This window comes from Taeniopygia guttata, chromosome 22 (genome assembly GCF_048771995.1).
Source record: "Taeniopygia guttata chromosome 22, bTaeGut7.mat, whole genome shotgun sequence".
Taxonomy (NCBI): domain Eukaryota; kingdom Metazoa; phylum Chordata; class Aves; order Passeriformes; family Estrildidae; genus Taeniopygia; species Taeniopygia guttata.
In genome coordinates, this window is record NC_133047.1 from 1,544,346 (window position 1) to 1,569,627 (window position 25,282).

General features: G+C 60.5%; 2 protein-coding genes across 2 annotated transcripts in view; one reads left to right on the forward strand and one right to left on the reverse strand.

Moving 5' to 3' along the window:
* The window catches only part of LZTS1 (leucine zipper tumor suppressor 1), a 26,526-nt gene continuing 1,244 nt past the window's right edge, over positions 1-25,282 (reverse strand). The window contains exons 2-4 of the mRNA XM_030289969.4: positions 7,765-8,174; positions 6,292-7,116; positions 1-5,465 (exon numbers count right to left, since the gene is read on the reverse strand). Of these exons, the coding sequence (XP_030145829.3) occupies positions 4,815-5,465; positions 6,292-7,116; positions 7,765-8,115 (1,827 nt within the window). The 5' untranslated portion in view covers positions 8,116-8,174 and the 3' untranslated portion in view covers positions 1-4,814. The remainder of the gene's footprint in view (positions 5,466-6,291; positions 7,117-7,764; positions 8,175-25,282) is intronic.
* The window catches only part of LOC140680443 (uncharacterized), a 7,250-nt gene continuing 6,807 nt past the window's right edge, over positions 24,840-25,282 (forward strand). Inside the window, exon 1 of the mRNA XM_072917549.1 lies at positions 24,840-24,890. Coding sequence (XP_072773650.1) covers positions 24,840-24,890 — 51 coding nt within the window. The remainder of the gene's footprint in view (positions 24,891-25,282) is intronic.

Genomic DNA, 25,282 nt, shown 5'->3' on the forward strand with positions numbered 1-25,282 from the left:
GAAGTTTTAAAAAATTTATTTATAAATAAAAACATAAAATTAACCAGTAGTTTACATCAGTCACCAGAAAGAACATCCAAAAAAAAAAACCAAAAACCAAAAAAAAAAGAAAACCTGCAGAAAAATAATTCTCTGTCCAGGCCGGGGCCTGGAGCGACACACCTGGAATGCGACGGGCACACACAGCGCGGTTGTGCAAAGGCAGCACGGCGAGGCCTCTGATCACGTCACAGAGCTGGGGACACGGGCCCGCGGGGGCACGGAGGGGACAGGGACGGTGCCACCGTGGGGACAGGGATGGGACAGGGACGGTGCCACTTCAGGGACAGGGATGGGACAGGGACAGTGCCACCGAGGGGACAGGGATGGGACAGGGACGGTGCCACCGAGGGGACAGGGATGGTGCCACCATGGGGACAGGGAAGGGACAGGGACGGTGCCACTGCAGGGACAGGGATGGGACAAGGATGGTGTCACCGAGGGGACAGGGAAGGGACAGGGACGGTGCCATTGCAGGGACAGGGATGGGACAGGGACGGTGCCACCGTGGGGACAGGGACGGTGCCACTGAGGGGACAGGGACACTGCCACTGCAGGGACAGGGATGGGACAGGGACAGTGCCACCATGGGGACAGGGACAGTGCCACCATGGGGACACGGCTGGGACAGGGACGGTGCCACCATGGGGACAGGGACGGTGCCACTGTGGGGACACAGCTGGGACAGGGACGGTGCCACCAAGGGGACACGGCTGGGACAGGGACGGTGCCACCATGGGGACAGGGACATTGCCACTGCAGGGACAAGGATGGTGCCACCACAGGGACAGGGACGGTGCCACTGAGGGGACACTGCAGGGACAGGGACGGTGCCACTGCAGGGACAGGGATGGTGCCTCCACGGGGACAGGGACGGTGCCACCTCAGGGACAAGGACGGTGCCACCGCAGGGACAGGGATGGGACAGGGACGGTGCCACTGCGGGGACACTGTGGGGACAGGGATGGTGCCACCGTGGGGACAGGGATGGGACAGGGATGGTGCCACCGCAGGGACAGGGACACTGCCACTGCGGGGACAGGGAAGGGACAGGGACGGTGCCGCCGCGGGGACAGGGATGGGACAGGGACGGTGCCACTGTGGGGACAGGGATGGTGCCACCATGGGGACAGGGATGGGACAGGGACGGTGCCATCACGGGGACAGGGATGGGACAGGGACGGTGCCACTGCAGGGACAGGGATGGGACAGGGACGGTGCCACCGAGGGGACAGGGATGGGTCAGGGATGGTGCCACCAAGGGGACAGGGATGGTGCCACCACGGGGACAGGGAAGGGACAGGGACGGTGCCACTGCAGGGACAGGGATGGGACAGGGACGGTGCCACCGTGGGGACAGGGATGGGACACGGATGGTGCCACCATGGGGACAGGGACGGTGCCACCGAGGGGACAGGCATGGGACAGGGACGGTGCCACCACGGGGACAGGGAAGGGACAGGGACGGTGCCACTGCAGGGACAGGGATGGGACAGGGACGGTGCCACCGTGGGGACAGGGATGGGACACGGATGGTGCCACCATGGGGACAGGGACGGTGCCACCGAGGGGACAGGCATGGGACAGGGACGGTGCCACCACGGGGACAGGGACATTGCCACTGCAGGGACAAGGACGGTGCCACCACAGGGACAGGGACGGTGCCACTGCAGGGACACTGCAGGGACAGGGACGGTGCCACCGAGGGGACAGGGACGGTGCCTCCACGGGGACAGCGACGGTGCCACCGCAGGGACAGGGATGGGACAGGGACGGTGCCACCGCGGGGACAGGGACGGTGCCACCGCGGGGACACTGTGGGGACAGGGACGGTGCCACCGGGGCCAGCGGGAGCGGGGCGTTGCCGGGCTCATTGAGGGATGCACAAAATCCCAAATCCCGGCCCTGATCCTTCAGCTTCCAAAAATATCCTTCGGCGGGGCTGGGCAGGGACCGGGCAGGGACCAGGCAGGGAACGGGCAGGGACCGGGCAGGGACCGGGCAGGGAACAGGCAGGGAATGGGCAGGGACCGGGCAGGGAATGGGCAGGGAATGGGCAGGGAATGGGCACGGAACGGGCAGGGATCGGGCAGGGACCGGGCAGGGAATGGGCAGGGAACGGGCAGGGAACGGGCAGGGAATGGGCAGGGAATGGGCAGGGAACGGGCAGGGATTGGGCAGGGAACGGGCAGGGAACGGGCAGGGAATGGGCAGGGAACGGGCAGGGAATGGGCAGGGAACGGGCAGGGAACGGGCAGGGAATGGGCAGGGAATGGGCAGGGAACGGGCAGGGAATGGGCAGGGAACGGGCAGGGAACGGGCAGGGAATGGGCAGGGAATGGGCAGGGAACGGGCAGGGATTGGGCAGGGAACGGGCAGGGAACGGGCAGGGAATGGGCAGGGAACGGGCAGGGAACGGGCAGGGAATGGGCACGGAACGGGCAGGGATCGGGCAGGGACCGGGCAGGGAATGGGCAGGGAACGGGCAGGGAATGGGCAGGGAATGGGCAGGGAATGGGCAGGGAACGGGCAGGGAATGGGCAGGGAACGGGCAGGGAATGGGCAGGGAACGGGAAGGGAATGGGCAGGCTGGCCCTGACTGGCCCGGGGGGGCACCCGCAGGAGCCCGAGGTTGGCTTTTCCAGCGGGTTGGGGGTGAGCATCGCTTGTGCCAGCACCAGGACGGGCTGGGCAGTGCCAGGACGGGCTGGGCAGTGCCAGATCCAATTGGACAGTGCCAGGAGCAGCTGAGCAGTTCCAGGAATGGCTGGGCAGTGCCAGGATGGGCTGGGCAGTGCCAGATCCAGCTGGGCAGTGCCAGATCCAGCTGGGCAGTGCCAGATCCAGGTGGGCAGTGCCAGATCCAATTGGGCAGTGCCAGATCCAGCTGGGCAGTGCCAGACCCGGCTGGACAGTGCCAGGAATGGCTGGGCAGTGCCAGACCCGGCTGGGCAGTGCCAGACCCGGCTGGGCAGTGCCAGATCCAATTGGGCAGTGCCAGATCCAATTGGGCAGTGCCAGATCCAGCTGGGCAGTGCCAGACCCGGCTGGACAGTGCCAGGAATGGCTGGGCAGTGCCAGATCCAGCTGGGCAGTGCCAGACCCGGCTGGGCAGTGCCAGGACGGGCTGGGCAATGCCAGACCCGGCTGGGCAGTGCCAGATCCAATTGGGCAGTGCCAGACCCAGCTGGGCAGTGCCAGGACAGCCTGGACACTACCAAGCCCAGCTGGGCAGTGCCAGATCCAACTGGGCAGTGCCAGGATGGGCTGGGCAGTGCCAGACCTGGCTGGGCAGTGCCAGGAATGGCTAGGCAGTGCCAGATCCAACTGGGCAGTGCCAGGACGGGCTGGGCAGTGCCAAGCCCAGCTGGGAGAGATGGGGCAGAGGTTTGGGGTGCTCAGGGCCGGGCGCAGAAGGCACAGACTGGTTCCTGTGTGTCACTTTCCAGGCTGGAGTGGCGCGAGGGACGCGGAATTTTGCACAGCTCGGAGCCCGTGGCCGAATTGGCGGCGTTGGGATTGTGCAAGACCCCCCAGGAGCCCTGGAATGGGGCAGTGGGTAAATAATTGCAGCAAAAATATCATTGCACTGGCACAAAGGGGTCTCGGCTGGAGCCCCCACCCCACAAACTGGGTCCTGTGGTTCCCTCCCCACGCAGGGCGACACGAGGGTCACCAGCAGCGCCACTCATCATCTGTGGAGCCACTCGCCGGTGGCAGGAGGAACTTTTAAGAGCTGGGGTAGAAATTAAGGTGGAAGTGGTTGGTTTGGGGTGTTTAACCAGCTCCCCTCGGCCGGATCCCATGGGATCGGGGCGCGGGAGGAGATAAGGCAGCCGGGGGTGAGTGCAGGGGGTTGTGGGGTGAGCACAAACCCCATTCCTTGGTCAGACCATGGCTGGGACATTCCTGTGAATTCTTGGGTGCAGCTGCTGCGTGGCAGCCAGAACAGGGACGGAGCCCGTGGGAGTGCCGGGAGGGCTGTGCGTGCTGTGGGTGCGGTGCAGGGGGGCTGTGCTCGGACTGAACGGGGATTTTGGGGTGATTTCAGGGGGATTTTGGGAGGTTGGGCTGTACCGGGGGGTGTGAGCAGGTGGGGACCTTCCTGAGGCCCTCAGGGGCTGGCAGGGTGGATGTGGCAGTGGCGGAGGTGGCTCAGTGCTCTCACGGCGCCCTGGCATCGGTGCCAACGGGGGGTGAGGAGGAGCGGGAGCTTCCTCCAGGGAGCTGGGGCTGATTCCTGCCATGGGCAGCGGGCAGGACGGAGCTGTGCCATCCTGGCAACTGGGCAGACATTGGGGCTGATTCCTGCCACCATCAGCAGGCAGGATGGTGCTGGGCCATCCCAGGAGCTCTGCCATCCCAGGAACTGGGCACACACTGGGACTGATTCCTGCCACCATCAGCAGGCAGGACGGTGCTGGGCCGTCCCAGGATCTCTGCCATCCCAAGAGCTGTGCCATCCTTGTAACTCTGCCATCCCAGGATCTCTGCCATCCCAGGATCTCTGCCATCCCAGGATCTCTGCCATCCCAGGAGCTGTGCCACCCCCAGAGCAAGGCCAGGCCGTGTTCCCCAAGCCTGGCGCAGAGCACCCCTGGGCGCTGCGCGCGGATGGCGGAGCATTCCCTGGAGTGCTGATCCCTGCCCTCCTCGGGGGCGGTGCCGGGGCGGGGGAGCTGTGGGCACGTCACCATGGGCACGAGTGGCTTTGTCACCTCTGGGACACGACGGAGGGCCGGGGGGACACGGCTCGGCTGGGCGGGGACAGCGGTTCAGATCTCGGTGGCGATGATGTCCTCGTAGGGGACGTCGGCGCCGGGGATCTCCAGCTCGATGGGCTCCTTGCCGTCCTCGCCCGCCGCCAGCTGCTGCAGCATCTTCTCCAGGCTCTGGTTCCTCTTGTACATGTGCAGGTAGCTCTGCTGCAGCTGCTTCTGGTAGTGGATCACCTTCTCCTTCTCCTCCTTCCACGTCTGCCGCTCGTGCTGGAAGCTGCAGCTCATCTGCTCGTTGTTGTCGCGTTCCGCCTTCAGCTCGGCCCGCAGCCGCTCCAGCTGCCCCTGCAGGGCCTGGGCATCGTCCCCGCCCGGCCGCGAGGCCTCGCTGAGCTGCTCGCGGAGCACGGCCAGCTCGGAGCGCAGCTCCAGGATCTCCTGCTCCAGCAGGTTCACCTTCTCCCGCAGCAGCTCCGACTCGTTCTTCTTGCGCTGCAGCTCGTTCTCGCACACCTCCAGCTCCATGGCCTTGGTGCGCAGCGACACCTCCAGCTCCTGCGTCTTCATCTCCAGCCCCTCCATCTTCAGCCTCACCTCCTTCAGCTGCGCCTTCAGGCTCAGGATCTCCGTGGTCTTGGTGGTCAGCTCGGTCTGCGACTCCTTCAGCTGCTGCTTCAGCAGCGAGATCTCCCCGGATTTCTGGCACACCTGGCGGGGGTGAACACCTGCGTTAGGGCGGGGAAAACCCAGGGCACCCCTGTGAGCTGGGCACAGCTGGAGTGCAGCACGTGCAGACCCTGAATTTAACTTTTTTACGACTATTTTTTATAATTATTATTTAATTACAATTATTATTTATAATTAATATGACATTAAATAATAGTACATATTATTTATTATTATAATAAATAATATATTATTATATATTTATTTATATTATTATATTTTTTATTTATTTATATTATTATATATATTTTTATTTATTTATATTATTATATATATATATTTGTATGTAATTATAATAATATTATAATTAATACACCTCTTACTAAATGTTAGAATTTCCAGCATATTAATGGTGTTTGCTGGGCAATACTAAACTTCGGAATTTCCAGCACATTAATGGTGTTTTCTCGGCAATACCAAGGAGTGAGTAAATTAACGTAAAGCAGAGAGTGGAAGGTTTTACAGCTCCCTAACAAAAGCCAAGGCAAGCGCAAGGAATTCCTATTTCCTTGTGCTGAGGCAGCTTTACAGGTGCTGTGGGGCAGGAAAAGCCGAGCTGGAGGCCGGGAATGCCGAGTTCTTCCAGCCCCTGAGGGGGTTTGTGCTGTGCTGGCTCCCTCGGGCGAGGGGAAGGTTCAGGGGGGCAGCGAGAGCCTCAACCCCGCTGCCCTGGGCACAGCCCGGGGCTCTGCTGGCATTTCCCACCCATTTCCCACAGCCTGGGATGCTCCAGGAATGGGACGGGAAGGGCTGGGGGGGTTTGGAGCTCTCCCCCTCCTCGTCCCCCCTGCCCCCTTTTGCCCCTCACCTCCCACTGCGTCTCCTCCAGCGCGGGGGCGAAGCTGGTCTTCTCCTTCTCGTAGGACCTCAGCTTGGTCTCCAGCAGGTTCTGCTCCTTCATGAGCTTCTCCAGCTCCTCCCGCAGCTGCTGCTTCTCCTGCTGCAGCTGGAACACCTGCAGGTGCAGCACCTGCTGCGTCCGCTGCGTCTTCTGCGAGGTTTGCTTGAGCTTGCTGTTGCATTTCTGCTTCAGCCCCTCCAGCTCCTCCTTGCAGCGCCGCTGCTTCTCCTCGTAGGCCTGGCAGGAGCTGATTTCCTTCTCCTCGAAGCTCGACTGCAGCTCCTGCAGCTCTCCCTCCCTCTCCAGCAGCTTCTGCTCCAGCTCCTGGATGGTGGATTCATCCGTGGCGATGGGCGAGCGCACGCAGGCGCTTTTCTCGGCGGCGAGGCGGTGCTGGGGGGCCTTGCCGGGGTTCAGGATCTTGTTGCCGCCGTCGGAGAAGGACATGGCCTTGAGGCTCATCATGTTGCTGTCCTGGATGATGGCGCACTGCAGGATGTTGTGGGCAGAGCCCCCGAAGCGGCTGATGGGGCCCATGGGGGTGACCAGGGGCTCCAGCTGGTAGCTGCTGCTGGTGCTGTGCGTGGGCAGGCTGGACATGGAGTTGCGGCCGGAGTCGGACAGGCCCCCCGAGCACGGCAGCGGCCGCAGCTCCTGCTCCTTGCCCTTCTCCGGGGGGTGCAGCTGCTGGCCCAGGGGCCCCCCGCTCTCGGGGGACGAGTGCAGGATGGCCCCGGAGCGCGGCAGCACCGGCTTGAAGGCCGTGGGACGAGGCAGCGGCTTCTCCCCACCCTGCCGGGGAGAGCAGAGCCCATCAGCATCACGCCAGCCCCACGCGTGTCCTCCTGCCCCTTCTGCCCCGCGGGGTGGGACAGCCCCCGAGGGCTCGGGGGGGATGCTCAAGGGGGGGAGCTGCTGGCTAAAACCGCTGGGTTCGGAAATTAAAGGATCTAAATCCTTTGGGCCATGCTGCCGTCCGAGCTCCCAGAAGCAGAGGGGGCAGAGTGTCCCCGGCTGCCCCTGCTCCCCCTGAGCTTCCAGCACAACCCCACATGTTACAGCTCACTCCTTTCCCCATTCCCCGGGACCCCTGTGCCTCTGATCAGACAAGCCTGGTCCCCTCCTTCCTGCCCTGACGGGGTTGGGGGAGAGCCAAGAAACCCTGTCCAGAGCATAGACAAGCCCCTGACCCTTCCTGTTCGTGCTCTTTCCCCCTCTGTTCCCCCCGGACCTCATGGAATAAAGAAGCAAGACAACCACATCGGGGTGAGGGCCTCTGCCCATCTCCTGATGTTCCTCCCCTCAAAGCCTCGCGTCTCTGGGCCAGCCTGATCATTTAGGGGCTGACAGGGATAGAAGCATCACCCGTGGTGGCACCTGCGGACAGAAGGGCTCTGCTGGGACATCCCCCCGCTCCCAGAGACGCTTTTCCCCACTCACCACCTCCAGCTGGCCGGGGAAAGGCATCAGCTTCTGCGGCGTGGGCGCCCCGAAGTCCAGCGCGCTGGTCCCGGCGGGCGCGCCGCGCTCGCCGCCGCCCAGGGCGGTGTAGTCCGGCCGCTGCGAGCCGTGCGACTTCTGGCTGACCTTGATGTAGAAGAAATCCTCATTCTTGCTGCTCTTGGAGCCGGACTTGTGGCCGGAGTCCTGCGAGAAGCCGAAGCGGAGCAGCCCGTCCGAGTAGCGGTTGAGCTTTTTCAGGTGCGAGGACTTGCGGAGCTTGTACTGGGAGGCGCGGCAGTGCTTGCTGTGGAAGCTGTGGCCGGAGATGAGGCTGCTGACGCTGCCCATGCTGCTCCCAGCGCCGACAGATCATAGCAGAGCCCGCGGGGCGGCCGGGAGCACCGAGCCTGGGGACACGGGGACAGCGTCAGCTGTGAGGAGCCACCGGGGGATGGTGGCGGAGCCCCCCGGTTTGGGGGTGTGAGGGTGGGAACTGAGGGGAGAGACCGGGGGGGAACCTCAGCCCCGTGCCGAGCTCTGTGTGACAGGGACGGGAGCCACGGAGCGGTGCCAGGGGGCACATCCCATCCCCACAGTCCCACGGGTCCAGCTGGGTGGCAGCACGCTTCTCTCCCTCTCAGGATTTTTCATAGAGGTGCATGAGAGAAGAGAAATGAAGGAGAAAACAATTTCTGTTTCTGCTCTTTTTTTTCCCATGTGGAATGTGTTTGGAGAATTGTTTACGTGGGGTGAGTGCTGGGTTGGATTCTGGTGAGGATTGTTTGAGCCTGGTGGCCAATCCAACCCAATCCAATCCAATCCAATCCGATCCGATCCGGTCCGACCCAACCCGACCCGATCTGATCCGATCCAATCCGATCCGATCCGATCCGATCCAATCCAATCCAATCCAATCCAATCCAATCCAACCCAACCCAACCCGATCCAATCCAATCCAATCCAATCCAATCCAATCCAATCCAATCCAATCCAATCCAATCCAACCCAACCCAATCCAACCCAATCCAATCCAATCCAATCCAATCCAATCCAATCCAATCCAATCCAATCCAATCAAATCCGATCCGACCCGACCCGATCCGATCCAATCCAATCCAATCCAATCCGATCCAATCCAATCCAATCCAATCCGATCCAATCCAAACCAATCCAAGCCACTGGGAGCTGGACTCTCAGAGAGGATCACGAGTTGTGTTAGAGTCAGAGAAAGTAGTATGTAGTTTTAGTATCCTCCTTTTATACAGCATATTAATGTATTTTAGCATAGTTATAATAAAGAAATCATTCAGCTTTCTGAATTGAGTCAGACATCGTCATTTCTTCCCATTGGGTTCCCCTGCATTTACAGTACAGCTGGGCATCAGGGAAAGGTTCTTCACCCCCCGCGAGGGTGGTCGGGCACTGGCCAGGCTCCGGCTGGGAGTCTGTGCTTGGGAAATGCTGGATAAAGCCAGAAAATGGCTTTAAATGTTTTTAATTTATTATCAATTTAAATGGCTTTTATTAAATATTTACTTAATTAAAAATGGCTTTTTCTCCACCCTGGATAAAGCCAGGAATGTTTTCTAAAAATGCCCGGAGGAGGAAAAGGGGTTTGTGGTGATTTTTAGGTGCCTGGCAGGTGGATTCCCACCCAGCCCCAGCATCTCCTGCCCGTTCCTGGACAGATCCCGGCTGCACAGCCTCTCCCGGATCCCTCTCCGCTTCCCAGCGCTCCTCTCACCCTGCCTGGAAAGGGGCTCCGCGAGGCTTAATTAGCGTTAATGGCACTCGAGGGGACGAGAGGCCCCGGGAGCGCTGAGTGCTGCCATCAGAGGCACGCGGGGCTCTCTGCCCATCCGCTTTGTTGTGAGGGGAAAACAGAAATAAAATAAAGCCCCAGCTCCTGGTGGCCTCTGCGACTCCCGGCTCTAATGGGGAGGCAGGTCCAGCTCGATAATTAGCCGGGAGAAGGGGGAAGGAAGGTAAATAAAATGATCGGGGTCCTGTTGGCACTGGAGGAGGGAGGGGAGGTTTCTGCTCCGTATGTGTTTGGAACGGCTCAGAGCTCCCGCTGCGTGCTCCAACCCTCTCCAGAGCTCCCCAGGCCGAGCTCCAACGGTCCAAGCAGGAATCTGGGGGTTAAATTGGGGGTGGGAGAGGGTCGGGTGGTGGAGGGGGTGCAGGAACACGGTGCCAGGGCCGCGTCCTTGCCCCATCCTCAGTCCCAGAGCCCGGCCTCTGTTTCCCCACTCTTCTGTTCCCCCACTCCTCTTTTCTCACCCCTCTTTTCCCCTCCTCTCTTTTCCCATTCTCCTTTCCCCACTCCTCTTTAACCATTCCTTTTCCCCCGTTCTCTCTCTTCCCACTCCTCTTTAACCATTCATTTTCCCTCCTTATCTTTCCCCCTCCTCTCTTTTCCCACTCCTGTTTTTCCACTCCTATTTTCCCCCTTCTCTCTCTTCCCACTCTTCTCTTTTCCCACTCTTCCCACTCCTCTTTAACCATTCATTTTTCCCCCCTTATCTTTCCCCCTCCTCTCTTTCCCTACTCATCTTTAACCATTCCTTTTTCTCCCTTCTCTCTTTCCCCCTCCTCTCTTTTCCCTCTCATGTTTTTCCACTCCTATTTTCCTCTTCTCTCTCTTCCCACTCCACTTTAATCATTCCTTGTTTTTTCCCCCCTTATCTTTTCCCCTCCTCTCCTTTCCCATTCTTCTCCTTTCCCATTCCTCACTTTCCCTCCCCTCTTTTCCCCCTTTTTCCCATTCCTGCCTGCTCCCAGCCCCACCCGCGCTCATCCCTCCCTTTATTTCTTTTCCTCTCGCCGTGCCCCGAGGACCGGGACGGACGAAGCAGCCCAGGGAACACAGACCCCCCCTCCCAATCCCCAAATCCATTTTTGGGAGATTAAGGGAAGCGAGAAAAGCCTGAGCGGCTGCCGGGACGCTGCTGATACGGCGCGAGTTTGGGAAGAGGAGGAGGGGAGGGAGCGCTGCGGGGGATGCGATAATCGTCCCCAAAATTCTGCCCAAAATTGTCCCCACACTTGTCCCCACAATTGTCCCCATATTGTCCCCACAATTGTCCCCACAACTGTCCCCACAACTGTCCCCACACTTGTCCCCACAATTGTCCCCACAATTGTCCCCACAATTGTCCCCACAATCGTGCCCACAATTGTCCCCAGAATTGTCCCCAGAATTGTCCCTACAACTGTCCCCACACAGCCCGTGGTGGTCCCTGCGGGGGTGGAAGGTGCTGTGACAATGCCACAGGTGCCACCTGTGGCTGCATCGCCCCTGGGCAGCCCAGCCCAGCCCAGCCCAGCCCAGCCCAGCCCAGCCCAGCCCAGCCCAGCCCAGCCCAGCCCAGCCCAGCCCAGCTCAGCCCAGCCCAGCCCAGCTCAGCCCAGCCCAGCCCAGCCCAGCCCAGCCCAGCCCAGCCCAGCCCAGCCCAGCTCAGTTTTCAATCTTACAAGATGAATTACAAGCTCTGAGTGTTTGATATAAGTAATAATTAGCATGACAAAGGTGCAAAAGTAAAATTTTAGGATTTTAGATTAGGGGTCCAAAGGGGACCAGATGAAGGAAATTGGGTGTGTCTGATCTCTGTCCATGGAAAAGAGTTTTCAGTCTTACAGGATGAATTACCAGCTCTGAGTGTTTGATATAAGCAATAATTAAGTGTGGCACGGGTGCAAAAGTAAAATTTTAGGATTCTAGATAAGGGGTCCAAAGGGGACAAGATGGAGGAAATTGGGTGTGCCTTGTCCTTTTCCTCCTTCTTCATGCCCTCCATGTTTCACTGTGGTGTTGGCATTTTTCTGTTGGTTCAGGCTGGGGACACACTGTCCAACGTAGGTGACAGATATTGGCACGTTATTGTAAATCCAGCACAGGTAGTTTGTGGTATTTAATGTTTGTACCATCCCACTGAGGGCAGAGCCCCACACGCTGCCCTGCAGGACAGAGCTGCGGCAGGGCAGCAGAACATGTTAGAGATAAACAGAATAAACAACCCTGAAACAGCACAGACCAATTATGGCTTCTGCTTTGGCAGCGGGGCTGACAGACAGAGACTTTTACAATCTGGGAATCATCAATACCTCCGATTCTGACAGTTGGGCACGTTTTTCTTCCTTTTCCCTCTAAGAAATGAGCGCTTTGGGAGCTGTGAGGGAGTTGGAACTCACGGGAAGCAGAGGAAGGCTCTGGGGGAGGACACGGGGCCCAGAAAGGGTCAGAACTGTCCCCGCTCCGCGTTCAGCACCTTCCATGGTGCCGTGCGGGGAAACTGAGGCACGGCAGGGAGCCGGGGGAGGGTTCGCTGAGCCCCAAACCCCGGCGGGGCGAACATTGCCACGGGAGAACCGAGGGGATACGCGGGGCTGGGGATTCAGGGGGGTGGGAGCTGGGCTGGGTGAGAGCCGGGATCGTGGGAAGGGCAAAAAATAAAATAAAATAAAATAAAGGAAATGGTCACGAGAGTGCAAAAGTGAAACTGGGGGGGTGCACAGCTGGGAGCGCACAGCTGGAGAGGGGGAGCACAGCTGGAGAGGGGAGCACAGCTGGAGAGGGAGCACAGCTGGAGAGGGGCAGCACAGCTGGAGAGAGGGAGCACAGCTGGAGAAGGGAGCACAGCTGGAGCGCACAGCTGGAGAAGGGGTGCACATCTGGAGAGGGAGCACAGCTGGGAGCGCACAGCTGGAGAGGGAGCACAGCTGGAGGGAGGGAGCACAGCTGGAGGAAGGGAGCACATCTGGACAGAGGGAGCACAGCTGTAGAGGGGGAGCACAGCTGGAGAGGGAGCACAGCTGGAGGGAGGGAGCACAGCTGGAGAAGGGTTGCACAGCTGGAGAGGGAGCACAGCTGGAGAGGGGGAGCACAGCTGGAGGGAGGGAGCACAGCAGGAGAGGGGAGCACAGCTGGAGAGGGGCAGCACAGCTGGAGAGGGGAGCACAGCTGGAGAGGGAGCACAGCTGGAGTGCACAGCTGGAGAGGGGGTGCACAGCTGGAGCGCACTGGGCGCCTGAGGGGTGTGACACAGCCGGAGGTCACCGAGCCACAGGACGAGGAGCAAAGGCCCCGGAGATCGGGTCCAGGCTGCGAGCCGGGAGCCCCGCGCAGTGAGGGGTGACCGGAGCTGCGGGGGGGTCCCGGTGTCCTCGGCGGGTCCCGCGGTGTCCCCGCACAGCCCCGGAGGTGATTACCGCGATCAATTAGCGAGCACAGGGAAGGAGCGCGCCCCGGTCGCCCCGTGCCTGCCTTGAGCCTCTCACGTCCCTTTCGTCGGCACCACCGCGGTGGCAGCAGCGCGACCCCCGTGTCCCCTCCCCGAGCAGGTCCGTGACCCCGCCAGGCGCTTCCAGCTCCCCATGGATCACGGAATCCCGGACCGGTCACCGCGGGGCTCCCCCGGAGGTGTGGGGGTGCTGGGGGGCAGATCCCGAGCAGCAGCGCGGGCTGAGCCCCACGATATGGGGGGGAACACGTGGATTCACCCACTCGGGCTTGTGCGGAGCGAGCGGGGAAAAAATGAATGGCATCTCATCAGCGCAGTCATGCAACCCACGCACGGGCTCCTTCCCCCCGGAATTCGGTCTGATCTCCCTCAATCTCATCTCGCTCAGCCTTTGAGGCTTCTCCCCGTCCCCCCTGCGCCTTCCCCCGGCAGGAGCTGCCCCGCTCCCCGTTCCCCTCTGCGGTGCCAGCGCTTCCTCCGTCCCCGCCAGCTCCCGGCCCCCGCTTTTCCCTCCCGGATCATTCTTCTTATTCATCCTCGCCGCGCAGATGCTCCCACACGTTTGGGGGTTTGTTGGGAGGTGCAGGGGGAGCGCAGCAGCTGCCGAGAGCCGGCTCGGGGCTCATCCTCCTTCCCCCGAGCGCTGCCAGGCGCCGTGCCCGTGTCCCACCCGGGCTTGGGGACACCGGGAATGTGGCCCTGGAGGGGCAATCTGGGCATTTCCACGGCCAAAAGTGCTGCCTGGAGCATCTGAGCTGGGCTCCAGTGAAGGGAACGGCTCAGTGCAGAGCTTGGAGCGGCACCAAAGCCAGGCTGAGCCTCCAGCACCCCCAAACGCTGCCGAACCCCCCTGGGCTGGGGACACGCAGCTGCCCTGGGCGGTGTGAGAGATCCTGCCCGGCTCAGCTCCGGCTCCTGCTGCTCTCCCTGCGCCCAGCTGGGGCTGGGCTCCCCAAAACCTGCTCTTTTTCCTCCCCAAACCCTGCTGGTTTTACTCTTCGAACGCTGCTGGTTTTGCTCCCCAAACTGATTTTTACTCTCCAAATCCTGCTGGTTTTGCTCCCCAAACCGATTTTTACTCTCCAAACCCTGCCGGTTTTACGCCCCAGAGTGATTTTTACTCCCGAAACCCTGCTGGATTTTCTTCAAACCCTGCTGCTTTTACTCCCCAAACTGATTTTTCCTCCCCAAACCCTGCTGGTTTTCCTCTCCAAACCGTTTTTTCCTCCCCAAACCCTGCTCATTTTACTCCCCAAACCCTGCTGGTTTTACTCTTCAAATCCTGCTGGTTTTACTCTTTGAACGCTGCTGGTTTTGTTCCCCAAACTGATTTATACTCTCCAAACCCTGCTGATTTTGCTCCCCAAACCCTGCTGGATTTACTCTCCAAACCTGCTGGTTTTACTCTTCAAATTCTGACGGCTTTGCTCCCCAAGCCCTGCTCGTTTTATTCTCCAAACCCTGCTGGTTTTACTCTCCAAACTCTGCTGGTTTTACTCCCCAAACTGATTTTTACTCCCCAGACCCTGCTGGTTTTACTCTCCAAGCCCTGCTGGATTTACTCTCCAAACCTTGCTCCTTTTGCTCCCCAAACTGATTTTTACTCTCCAAACCCTGCTGGTTTTACTCTTCAAATTCTGCTGGTTTTACTCTTCAAATTCTGCTGGTTTTGCTCCCCAAGCCCTGCTCGTTTTATTCTCCAAACCCCACTGGTTTTACTCTCCCAACCCTGCTGGTTTTGCTCCCCAAACCGATTTTTACTCTCCAAACCCTGCTGGTTTCACTGTTTGAACGCTGCTGGTTTTACTCCTCAGAGTGATTTTTACTCCTGAAACCCTGCTGGATTTTCTTCAAATCCTGCTGGTTTTACTCCCCAAACCGATTTTTACTCTCCAAACCCTGCTGGTTTTACTCCCCAAACCCTGCTGGTTTTACTCTTCGAACGCTGCTGGTTTTGCTCCCCAAACTGATTTATAGTCTCCAGACCCTGCTGGTTTCACTCCCCCAACTGATTTTTACTCCCCAAACCCTGACGGTTTTCCTCCCCAAACCGCTCTTTTTGCTCCCCAAACCCTGTTGGTTTTGCTCTCCAAACCTGCTGGTTTCGCTCCCCAAACCCATTTTTCCTCTCCAAACCCTGCTGGTTTCGCTCCCCAAACCCTGCTGGTTTTGCTCTCCACAACTGCTGGTTTTGCTCCCCAAACCTGCTGGTTTCGCTCCCCAAACCGATTTTTCCTCCCCAAACGCCATTCTTTTTGCTCCCCAAACCCTGCTGGTTTCGCTCCCCAAACCCATTTTTGCTCCCCAAACCCTGCTGGTTTTGCTCTCCAAACCCTGCTGGTTTTGCTCTTTGAACGCTGCTGGTTTCGCTCCCCAAACCCCACTGGTTTTACTCCCCAAACGCTGCTGGTTTCTCTCCCCAAACCCATTCTTCCTCCCCAAACCCCGCTCTTTTTGCTCCCCAAACGCTGCTGGTTTCTCTCCCCAAACCCATTTTTCCTCCCCAAACCCTGCTGGTTTCTCTCCCCAAACCCATTTTTCCTCCCCAAACCCCTCTCTTTTCTCGCTTGCCCAGCCCCGCGCTCCCCGAGCCCCCCGCCCGTGCCCGGCCCCTCCCGGCGCTCCGGGGCTGAATTCGGCCCTGCCCGGCCCGGCCGCGCTCCTTTGTGCCTCGGGGCCCCACAACAAGGTTTTCATTCAGTGCCACCATTGTCCCCTCTCCCCCGGCGACATCCCCTGCGCTGCGTTTGATCGCGGGCGGCACAAAGCGCTCCCCGCGCGTCCCGCCCCGCTTTGCCACTCGCAGGGTTGGGACACTCGTGGGGAGGAAGGACACGGCTCGGTGACACGTTCCGGCCACTCGAGCGGCCCGGCAGCTGCGTGGGCGCGGGTGGAGGTGCGATTGCTCAAAAGTAAAAAAAAAAAAAAATCAAAACCACAAAACAAACAAGTAAACCCCAAAAAACCCACAAAAAAACCACAAAAAACCAAAAAAAAACAAAAAACAAAAAAAACCAGAAAAGGGCAAAAAACGGCAAAAAAAGGAAAAAATAAAGGCAAAAATAAAAGGGGGAAAAAAGGGAGGAAAAGGGGAAAAAGGGGGGAAAAGGCTAAAAAAGGGGAGGAGGGGGAAAAAGGGGGAAAAAGGGGGAAAATAGGCAAAAAAGGCAAAAAAAAGGGGAAAAAGGCAAAAAAAAAAAGGGAAAATGCAAAAAAAGGGGGGAAGGGGAAAAAAGGCAAAAAAAGGCAAAAAAGGGGGAAAATGCAAAAAAAAGGAGGGGAAGGGGAAAAAAAGGGGAAAATAGGCAAAAAAAAGGCAAAAAAAAGGGGGAAAAGGCAAAAAAAATGGGGGAAATGCAAAAAAAGGGGGGAAGGGGAAAAAAGGCAAAAAAAAGCCAAAAAAGGGGGAAAATGCAAAAAAGGGGGGGAGAAAGGGGAAAAAATGGGGAAAATAGGCAAAAAAAGGCATAAGAAAGGGGAAAAAGGCAAAAAAATGGGGGAAATGCAAAAAAAAGGGGGGGAAGGGAATAAAAACGGGAAAAAGGGGGAAAATAGGCAAAAAAAGGCAAAAAAAAAAGAAAAAAGGGGGAAGAAGGCAAAAAAAGGGGAGAGAAAGAGGGAAAGGGAGAAAAAGGAGGAAAATATGCAAAAAAAAAGCAAAAAAGGGAAAAAAGGCCAAAAAGAAAGGGAAAAAAAAGGAAAAAAGGGCAAATAAAAAAAGGGGGGAAGGGCAAAAAAAGGGGGAAATGCAAAAAAAAAAAAAAAGGGAAAACAAAAATACAAAAGAAAAAAAAGGGGGAAGAAAAGGGGGGAAAAACCCCAAAAAAATCAATTTGCATCGAAAGGCAAAAATCATCGCGGAGTTCAGCAGCAGCTTTGGGAAGGGAGGCGCGGACGCCCCGGGAGGAGCGAGGCGCGGAGCCCGCCCGGAGCGCACCGGGAGCGGCGGGAGGACCCGCCCGGGCGGCTCCGGGCGGCGTTCGGGGCAGGGCAGGGGGACACGGGGGTTCTGCGGTGACTCAGGGGCAGCCGCAGCTCCGGGGGTGCCGCCCCAGCCCCGGCGGGGACGGGGAGAGGTTCCCGGTCCGACCCGATTGCTCAACGCGCAGAAAAAGCCTCCTGGTTGCTCTCCGCAGCCTCTGCCCGGCTAATCCCCGGCCTAGAGAGGGGATCTGCTGCTCTCCCCTCCGCCCCGCAGCCCCCCGGGGACGTGGGGGTGACACGAAGGCCGAGAGCGAGCGGACCCTCCCTCCTCCCACAGCCGGAGCTCCCAGAAATGATAAAAACTCCCTTCAGGAAGTTTTTATCCCTTGCTGCTGCCACGGGGGGATAAACGGGAATATTCCAGCTCAGCAGGACAAGTCCTGGCTGTGAGGAAGAGGAGGAAGAAGAGGAAGGTGTGGCTGGGAAAGGCGCAGTTAAAGATCCAGCCAGCGCCAGAATCCCCTGGGATGGAAGCGCCGGATCCTGCCGGGAGTCAGAGCCCTCAGGAAAGCCGGGCTGAGGAGAGGCCTGGCTGGGGAACGGCTGGAAAAGGTTCTGCCCCAAAAGGGCGGCGGGCACTGACCAGGGGATGGGCACGGCCCCGAGGCGGCTCCAGGGATGGGATTGTCGGGGTGTCAGTGCAGGGCTGGGGACTCTGAGCCCTGTGGGATCAGGGCTGGACTCTGATCCCTGTAGGACTCTGACCCCTGTGGGATCAGGGCTGGGACTCTGATCCCTGTGGGACTCTGATCCCTGTAGGACTCTGACCCCTGTGGGATCGGGGATGGGGACTCTGATCCCTGTAGGACTCTGAGCCCTGTGGGACTCTGACCCTGTGGGACTCTGATCCCTGTGGGACTCTGACCCTGTGGGACTCTGAGCCCTGTGGGACTCTGACCCTGTGGGACTCTGATCCCTGTAGGACTCTGACCCCTGTGGGACTCTGACCCTGTGGGACTCTGAGCCCTGTGGGACTCTGAGCCCTGTGGGATCGGGGCTGGGGACTCTGATCCCTGTGGGATCAGGGCTGGGGACTCTGACCCCTGTAGGATCAGGGTTGGAGACTCTGACCCCTGTGGGATCAGGGCTGGGGACTCTGACCCCTGTGGGACTCTGACCCCTGTGGGATCAGGGTTGGAGACTCTGACCCCTGTGGGATCAGGGCTGGGGACTCTGATCCCTGTGGGACTCTGACCCCTGTGGGATCAGGGTTGGGGACTCTGATCCCTGTGGGATCAGGGCTGGGGACTCTGATCCCTGTGGGATCAGGGCTGGGGACTCTGAGCCCTGGGGGATCAGGGCTGGGGACTCTGAGCCCTGTGGGACTCTGATCCCTGTGGGACTCTGACCCCTGTGGGATCAGGGATGGGGACTCTGATCCCTGTGGGACTCTGAGCCCTGTGGGACTCTGAGCCCTGTGGGACTCCGATCCCTGTGGGATCAGGGCTGGGACTCTGAGCCCTGTGGGACTCTGACCCCTGTGGGATCGGGGCTGGGACTCGGATCCCTGTGGGACTCTGAGCCCTGTGGGACTCTGAGCCCTGTGGGACTCCGATCCCTGTGGGATCAGGGATGGGGACTCTGACCCCTGTGGGATCAGGGCTGGGGACTCTGATCCCCGCGGGCCCCTCCCAGCTCAGGACATTCGGTGATCCTGGAATTACCCGGGATGCAGCAGATGGTGAGCGACAGGGACTGAACATCCCCACCTCCCGCCTGCCAGCCTGGAACCACGTCCCCAAAAGTCACTTTGGGAACCTGCTGCTCCCAGGCCGGCCCTGGAGCTGCCCCTGAGCGAGGAGGGATTTCTGGAGGCCAAACCCCCGGGCTGCCCCCACGGAGGTGCAGTTTGGGAGCTGCAGGGCCCAGAAAATCCCAGTTCCCGGGAGCTGGGCTGGACACAGCCCCTTCCCCTGCCTGAGCCCTGCTCCAGCTGCCCCACGGGGTGGGTGCTCCCACCTGGGCGCAGAACAGCCTGGCAACATCCCAGGAGCTTGGAGACCCCTGCTCTGCCCACCCTGATGGATCTCCAGCTCTTCTCCATCCTCCCAACACCAACATTGGTGTGAGCAACGCTCAGCCCTGCCTGTGACAGCAGAACCCCAATTTCTCCTCCCTTTTTTGGGGGTTAAATCCACTCCAGCCCCCCCCAGCTGGCTCCACCAGGTGCCAGAGCCTCCCGGTGCCACCCAGCGCTGCCCAGTTCCGTCCCCGCTGCTGCCGCGGGGCTCTGGGGGCTCAGTGATTCACAGAGCACCCACACGAACCGCATCAGTCATGCTCGGCTACAAAGGGAACGCGTGTGAGACACCGTTAAATATTCCTGGGGCGGAGAGAAAGATCCTTTCAGCTCCTGTAATTCCTCCCAGCATCTGGCTTTTCGCACTAATGAGCGACTGAGACGGCAATTAGAGCCCTGCTAATTGGCAAGGCAGAAACGCCCGCTCCCTGCTCTGCTTTGGGGACACCTGAAGGGTGACAGCGGCGCCGCGTCCAGCCCGGGGGAGCCGCCACAGCGCCAAATTTGGGACAATTCGGCCTCCCGGGGATGCTGTGGGGGACAGAAACTCCTGTCCCCAGAGGGGACACCTCACCTGAGGTGCCATCCCTGCAGGTGTGGGGCGGCCCCTCCTGCCCGCCCCCCAGCACGGGGTTGGGGGGGATATTTTGGGGTGTTTTGGGATACTTTGGGAGCCGTCTGGGGCTGGCAGGTGGTGCCGGGGTGGTGACAGCTGAGCCCGGATTTCACTCGGCGGCCGCCGAGCCCTGCTCGCGCTTCCCTTCCCGAGCCTGCCCCGCACAATCTGCGCGCTGGGAGCCGACATTCCCGGCTCCATTCTCGGCTCCATTCCCGGCTCCATCCCCGGCTCCATCCCTGCTCCATCCTGGCTCCATCCCTTCTCTATCCCCGGCTCCATCCCTGCTCCATCCCTGCTCCATCCCTGCTCCATCCCTGCTCCATCCCGGTTCCATCCCGGCTCCATCCCTGCTCCATCCCGGCCCCATCCCCGGCTCCATCCCTGCTCCATCCCGGCTCCATCCCGGCCCCATCCCGGCTCCATCCCGGCTCCATCCCCGGCTCCATCCCGGCTCCATCCCGGCTCCATCCCGGCTCCATCCTGGCTGCATTCCTGGCTCCATCCCTGCTCCATCCCGGCTCCATCCAGCTCCATCCTGGCTCCATCCCGGCTCCATCCCTGCTCCATCCCGGCTCCATCCCGGCTCCATCCCTGCTCCATCCCTGCTCCATCCCTGCTCCATCCCGGCTCCATCCTGGCTCCATCCTGGCTCCATCCTGGCTCCATCCTGGCTCCATCCCTGCTCCATCCCCGGCTCCATCCCGGCCCCATCCCGGCTCCAGCACCATCTCCATCCCGGCTCCATCCCGGCTCCATCCCGGCTCCATCCCTGCTCCATCCTGGCTCCATCCTGGCTCCATCCCGGCTCCATCCCGGCTCCATCCCGGCTCCATCCCCGGCTCCATTCCCGGCTCCATCCCTGCTCCATCCCTGCTCCATCCCTGTTCCATCTCGGCTCCATCCTGGCTCCATCCCTGCTCCATCCCCGGCTCCATCCCGGCCCCATCCCGGCTCCAGCACCATCTCCATCCCGGCTCCATCCCAGCTCCATCCCTGCTCCATCCCAGCTCCATCCCGGCTCCATCCCTGCTCCATCCCGGCCCCATCCCTGCTCCATCCCTGCTCCATCCTGGCTCCATCCCGGCTCCATCCCTGTTCCATCCCGGCTCCATCCCCGGCTCCATTCCCGGCTCCATCCCTGCTCCATCCCTGCTCCATCCCTGTTCCATCTCGGCTCCATCCCGGCTCCATCCCGGCTCCATCCCCGGCTCCATCCCGACTCCATCCCGGCTCCATCCCGGCTCCATCCCGGCTCCATCCCCGGTTCCATCCCGGCTCCATCCCCATCTCCATCCCGACTCCATTCTGGCTCCATTCCCGGCTCCATCCCAGCTCCATCCCCGGCTCCATCCCCGGGAGGCTCGGGATGGATCCCTGAATCCCTGCCCGCCGGGCTGGGGGTCCTGCAGCCTCCCCCGGGCTCTGCCTGTTGGGAAGGCTTTGTCTGTCCGCCTAAAAATAGCAGGAACTTGGTGTAACTCAACGCGAGCCCGAAATATTTCTCCTCCTGCTTTCCGCTTCCACGGGCTGCTCACGCGGCCCCAGCCCTGAATTATGGATAAACGCGGGGTGAGGGACACCAAACCCATCTCCCTCAGCGTGGAACGAGCTGCTGGCACCGAGCTCCCCAAAACCTGCCAGAAACACCTGGGCCGAGGCTCTTTGTGCCGCTCAACTCCCCCGGGCACAGGAGGGGAGCAGCATCCTCTCCATGTACAGGCAAAATTTAGCAGCGGTGCTCAGGCTGCCATGGAGACCGGGCTGTGTTTGCAATCTCCGCGCCTTTTATTGTCTCTCCCCCCCTCTGCCGAGCGGCTGAAAAGCAGCCAGGAGCGGCAGGGCTGGCATTGCCTCGCTGGCATCGCCCCCCTGGCACTGCCCCCCTGCTCCTGGTGGCCACAGCGGCCAGCCCACCCCACCCCTCTGCTCCTTCAGCCCCTCTCGGGGACACTTGGGGCACCTCCTGGCCTCTCTGGAGACCAGAAAGCAAATTTGGGCTTGCTGGGCTCAGATGGGCACCGTGAGGGGCACGGGGCCACCCTCTGCCATCCCCTCCTCCCTGCGCCCTGGGGATGGCCTGGAAAGGGGGACAAGGCTTGGAATTGGGCTGGAATTGGGCTGGTTTGGGGTTTTTTCCTCCAGCCAAGGGCTGGACAGTGCCTGAGAAACAGGAGGGGCAGTCACTGGCCTGGCAGCAGCTGAAAGCCCCAAAGCTGTGCCCCAGCCTGAGGAAACTGTGAGAGTCAGAGGGAAAACCTCTCCCAGGTAGGGCCTAAAGACCCTCCTCAAACTAAACCAGGTCTAGGCTGAGCTTTGCTGTGATTCCTCCTGTGCTGCCCTTCCCATCTGTGGCACCACTTACACCCGGCTCGTCTAAATTTGGGGATTTTTGTCCCCAGCCTGGCGCTCAGAGCTGAGGAAAGGCAACTTGTGCTCCTTGAGGAGCAGCCAAGCTGGGTCCTCACTGCGAGGAGCATCTGCTGCTGCTGGCTCCTCATCCCCAGCTCCTCTCCTCTTCCCAGAGTGTCACATCCCATCCCAATGCTCCAATGCAGCAGCAGAAGGGGAAAATAAAAAAATAAATAAAAGGCAAATTCAGCTCTCACTTCCCGTTTTCCTCTTCCTCTCCTTTCCAGACTTGGCCCGTGGTGAAATCCACCCCTTTAATGCCTGGCTGCCAAATAGAGCAGCTCTCCCAACAGGGAAATGTGCATCAAAGTTGCAGGGAATATTTAATTAACCTTTAAAGGAGCCCTTCCCTAAGTGGCTCACGGAGCTGTCACCGAGTTGTTCCGAAAATCAGGAGGAGCAGGAGGAGACGGCTGCTGGAAAAAGGGGCAGTTAAAGATCCCAAATGTTCCTGGATCTCGAGCAGGAGCCTCTGATCCTGGCTTGGGCAAGGGGCCAAATCCACAGCCCTGCATGCAGGAGAGCTCCAAGGGGACACCTCGGGATGGCAGCCGGGAATTTTGGGAGGTTTTCCCTTCCCAGACCCTTCCAGCTCCGTCCTCTTCCTCTGCCAGGCCTGGGAGGATCCTCCCTCCCCCCAAAGGCAGAGCTCGGGGACGAGGCTGTCCCAAAAATGATAAAAACTCCCTTCAGGCAGGAGCTGCCTTGGCCGAGGCCTGCTGCTGCCACGGGGGGATAAACGGGAATATTTCAGCCCAGCAGGACAAGTCCTGGCTGTGAGGAAGAGGAGGAAGAGGAGGAAGAGGAGGAAGAGGAGGAAGAGGAGGAAGAGGAGGAAGGTCTGGCTGGGAGCGCTGCACGTTTGCTGCTGCAGGAACACCAGCGCTGCTCCTTCCGCAGGGTTTTGCTCCCCAAATCCAGGGAATTCAGAGCTTCCCACAAAAATCCCGGGAGCTGCTCGGCCCTGCTGCTTCTCCCAGCCCGGGGAGCAGCACAAAAGCCCGGCTGGCAGCAGGGAAAGCCTCGGTAGATGAGCCACGTGCCGGATCTTTGTGCATTCCCTGCTATTTTTAACTAATCCCGAATGGAAACCCTGCTCGGGGCTCCTGCCTTGCTCCTTCCCTGCTGCTCTGCAGCTCCTGCAAAAATCCCCCCAAGGGCAGCTGGCCAGCGTGGAACACCGAATAAATCCGGCAGGGGGTGGATTTGGGGCCTCCCAGGAGAGAGGGATATTTATAAACACGCCAGGCAGTGGTCAGGGGGGACAGGAAAAATCCCCTCCAAATTTCCTGCGGGGGCTGAGCTTTCCCTGAGCCCTGCAGGATGAAGGTCCCGCACGGAGCCACAGCCGTGTCTGTGCCAGGCCGGGCTGCTCCGGGAGCAGCTTTAGGAGCGGTTTTAGCAGCAGGTTTCACAGCAGGTTTAGCAGCAGCTCCCGGAATAGCTGCAGTGCTACTACAGTTTCACACTTGGCCACGCAGCGCAGGCACCGAGCGCTGCCGGTGGCCCCGGGTGACTCGGTGTCCCGGGAAGGGACCCTGCAGCTCGGCTTTGGCTCTCAGGGATTTTTGGGGATGCTCCCAAGGATCAGATTCCTGCCCCAGCCCCGGCCGGGCCCTGCTGCTGTGCGCTGCCCATCTCTGCGTGCCGAGGATGCCTCACCTGAGCCTCACCTGAGCATGACCGGACCTGCCCGCTGCGGGCAGAGCCTTTCCCAGAGTGGGGAGAGAGGGATTTGGGGCCGAGGAGAGAGCGAGGGCTGCAGGAGGAGGGGCAGAGCCTGGGACAAATCCCTGGGACAAATCCCTGGGACAAATCCCTGTCCCCTCCAGAGCGGAGCATCTCCCGCTGCCCCTCCTGCCCTGGGCACGGGAGCGCAGCCCTGGCAGTGCCCGCGGGCGGGGGGCTGTGCCGGGGTTCTGCGGGGTGCGGGGCGGCTCTGTGGGGTGCGGGGCGGCTCTGTGGGGTGCGGGGCGGCTCTGTGGGGTGCGGGGCTGCTCTGCAGCTCTCGTTCTGCTGCCTGAGCCTCGCCTGCCTTCGCCTCCCCCCTCGGCAGCGCTGCCTGCCAGGAGCGGTGACTAACGGGTGGGAGGGACGGAGCGGCTCCGGGCCGATCCCGCAGCCCCGCCGGGCCTGGGGGGGCTCAGCCGGGGGCTCGGGGGGTCCGGGGGCTCCGGGGGGTCCCGCAGCGAGGGCCGGGAGCATCCCCGGAGCCGCGGTTGTGCGGCTGAGTGCGCTTTTGCAGCTGCCATTAATTGCCCCCAACGCCGATTTGCGAGGATCTCGCACTTCCAGCTCTTTGTGTCGCTCATTAATGACCCTGGTAATTAATGGCCTGGGCGGAGCGGCGCCGCAGCCGCGGGAAAACCGGGCTGGGGGCGCGGGGGTGAGCTGGACACACGCAAGGGACAGTGTGTGACACTGGAAAACCTGGCTGGGGGCACAGGGACACACGCAGGGACACACACAGGGGACAGGGTGACACTGGAGGAGCCTGGCTGGGGGCACAGAGGTGAGCTGGACACACGCAGGGGACAGGGTGACACTGGAGGAGCCTGGCTGGGGACACAGAGGTGAGCTGGACACACGCAGGGGACAGGCTGTGACACGGTGCGAGGCTGGGCCGGACAGGAATCCCCGGCAGAGCTTCCCAGGGGAGGTAAATCGGTGTCTGGCTGATGGTGGGGGAGTTTTTTCCCCCACTCGTTTTCTGCTCGCCGCAGCCTCCAGCGCAGAGCAGGAGCTCTGGGGAGGATTTTTGTTTCTCCTGTGGAAACGCACGGGCCTGTTCCCAAAAATGGGGCCAGCGCTGGTCCCTCCTGGCTCCCCGAGGCGCACGGACCCCACTGTGAGCACAGACAGAGACAGAAACCCCTCAGGCCGAGGCGGTGCCCGGGGCTCGGCTCTGCTGGACGGGGCAGCCACGGGGGGTGGTGGCACAAGGGGACAGCAGGACACCGAGCCCAGCTGCCCGGGTGACAGGGATGCACACACAGGAGGGATGCAGCTGTGGACTGAGGGATGGGAGCACATCCCTGGGGTAGGGGGGCTCAGCACTGGGGGTCCCGCACGACCTCGGGTCCTCTTATGGGTGTGGGACCCTCCTGCCAGGTGCGGGGGGGATCTGCCCCGTGGGAGGGACCCCTGAAGCAGGAGGGGGAGCCCAGGGCCCTCGGGGGATGTCACGGTGCAAACAGAGCTCGGGTGGCTCAGCAAGGACGGGAATGTCGCGTGCCAGGA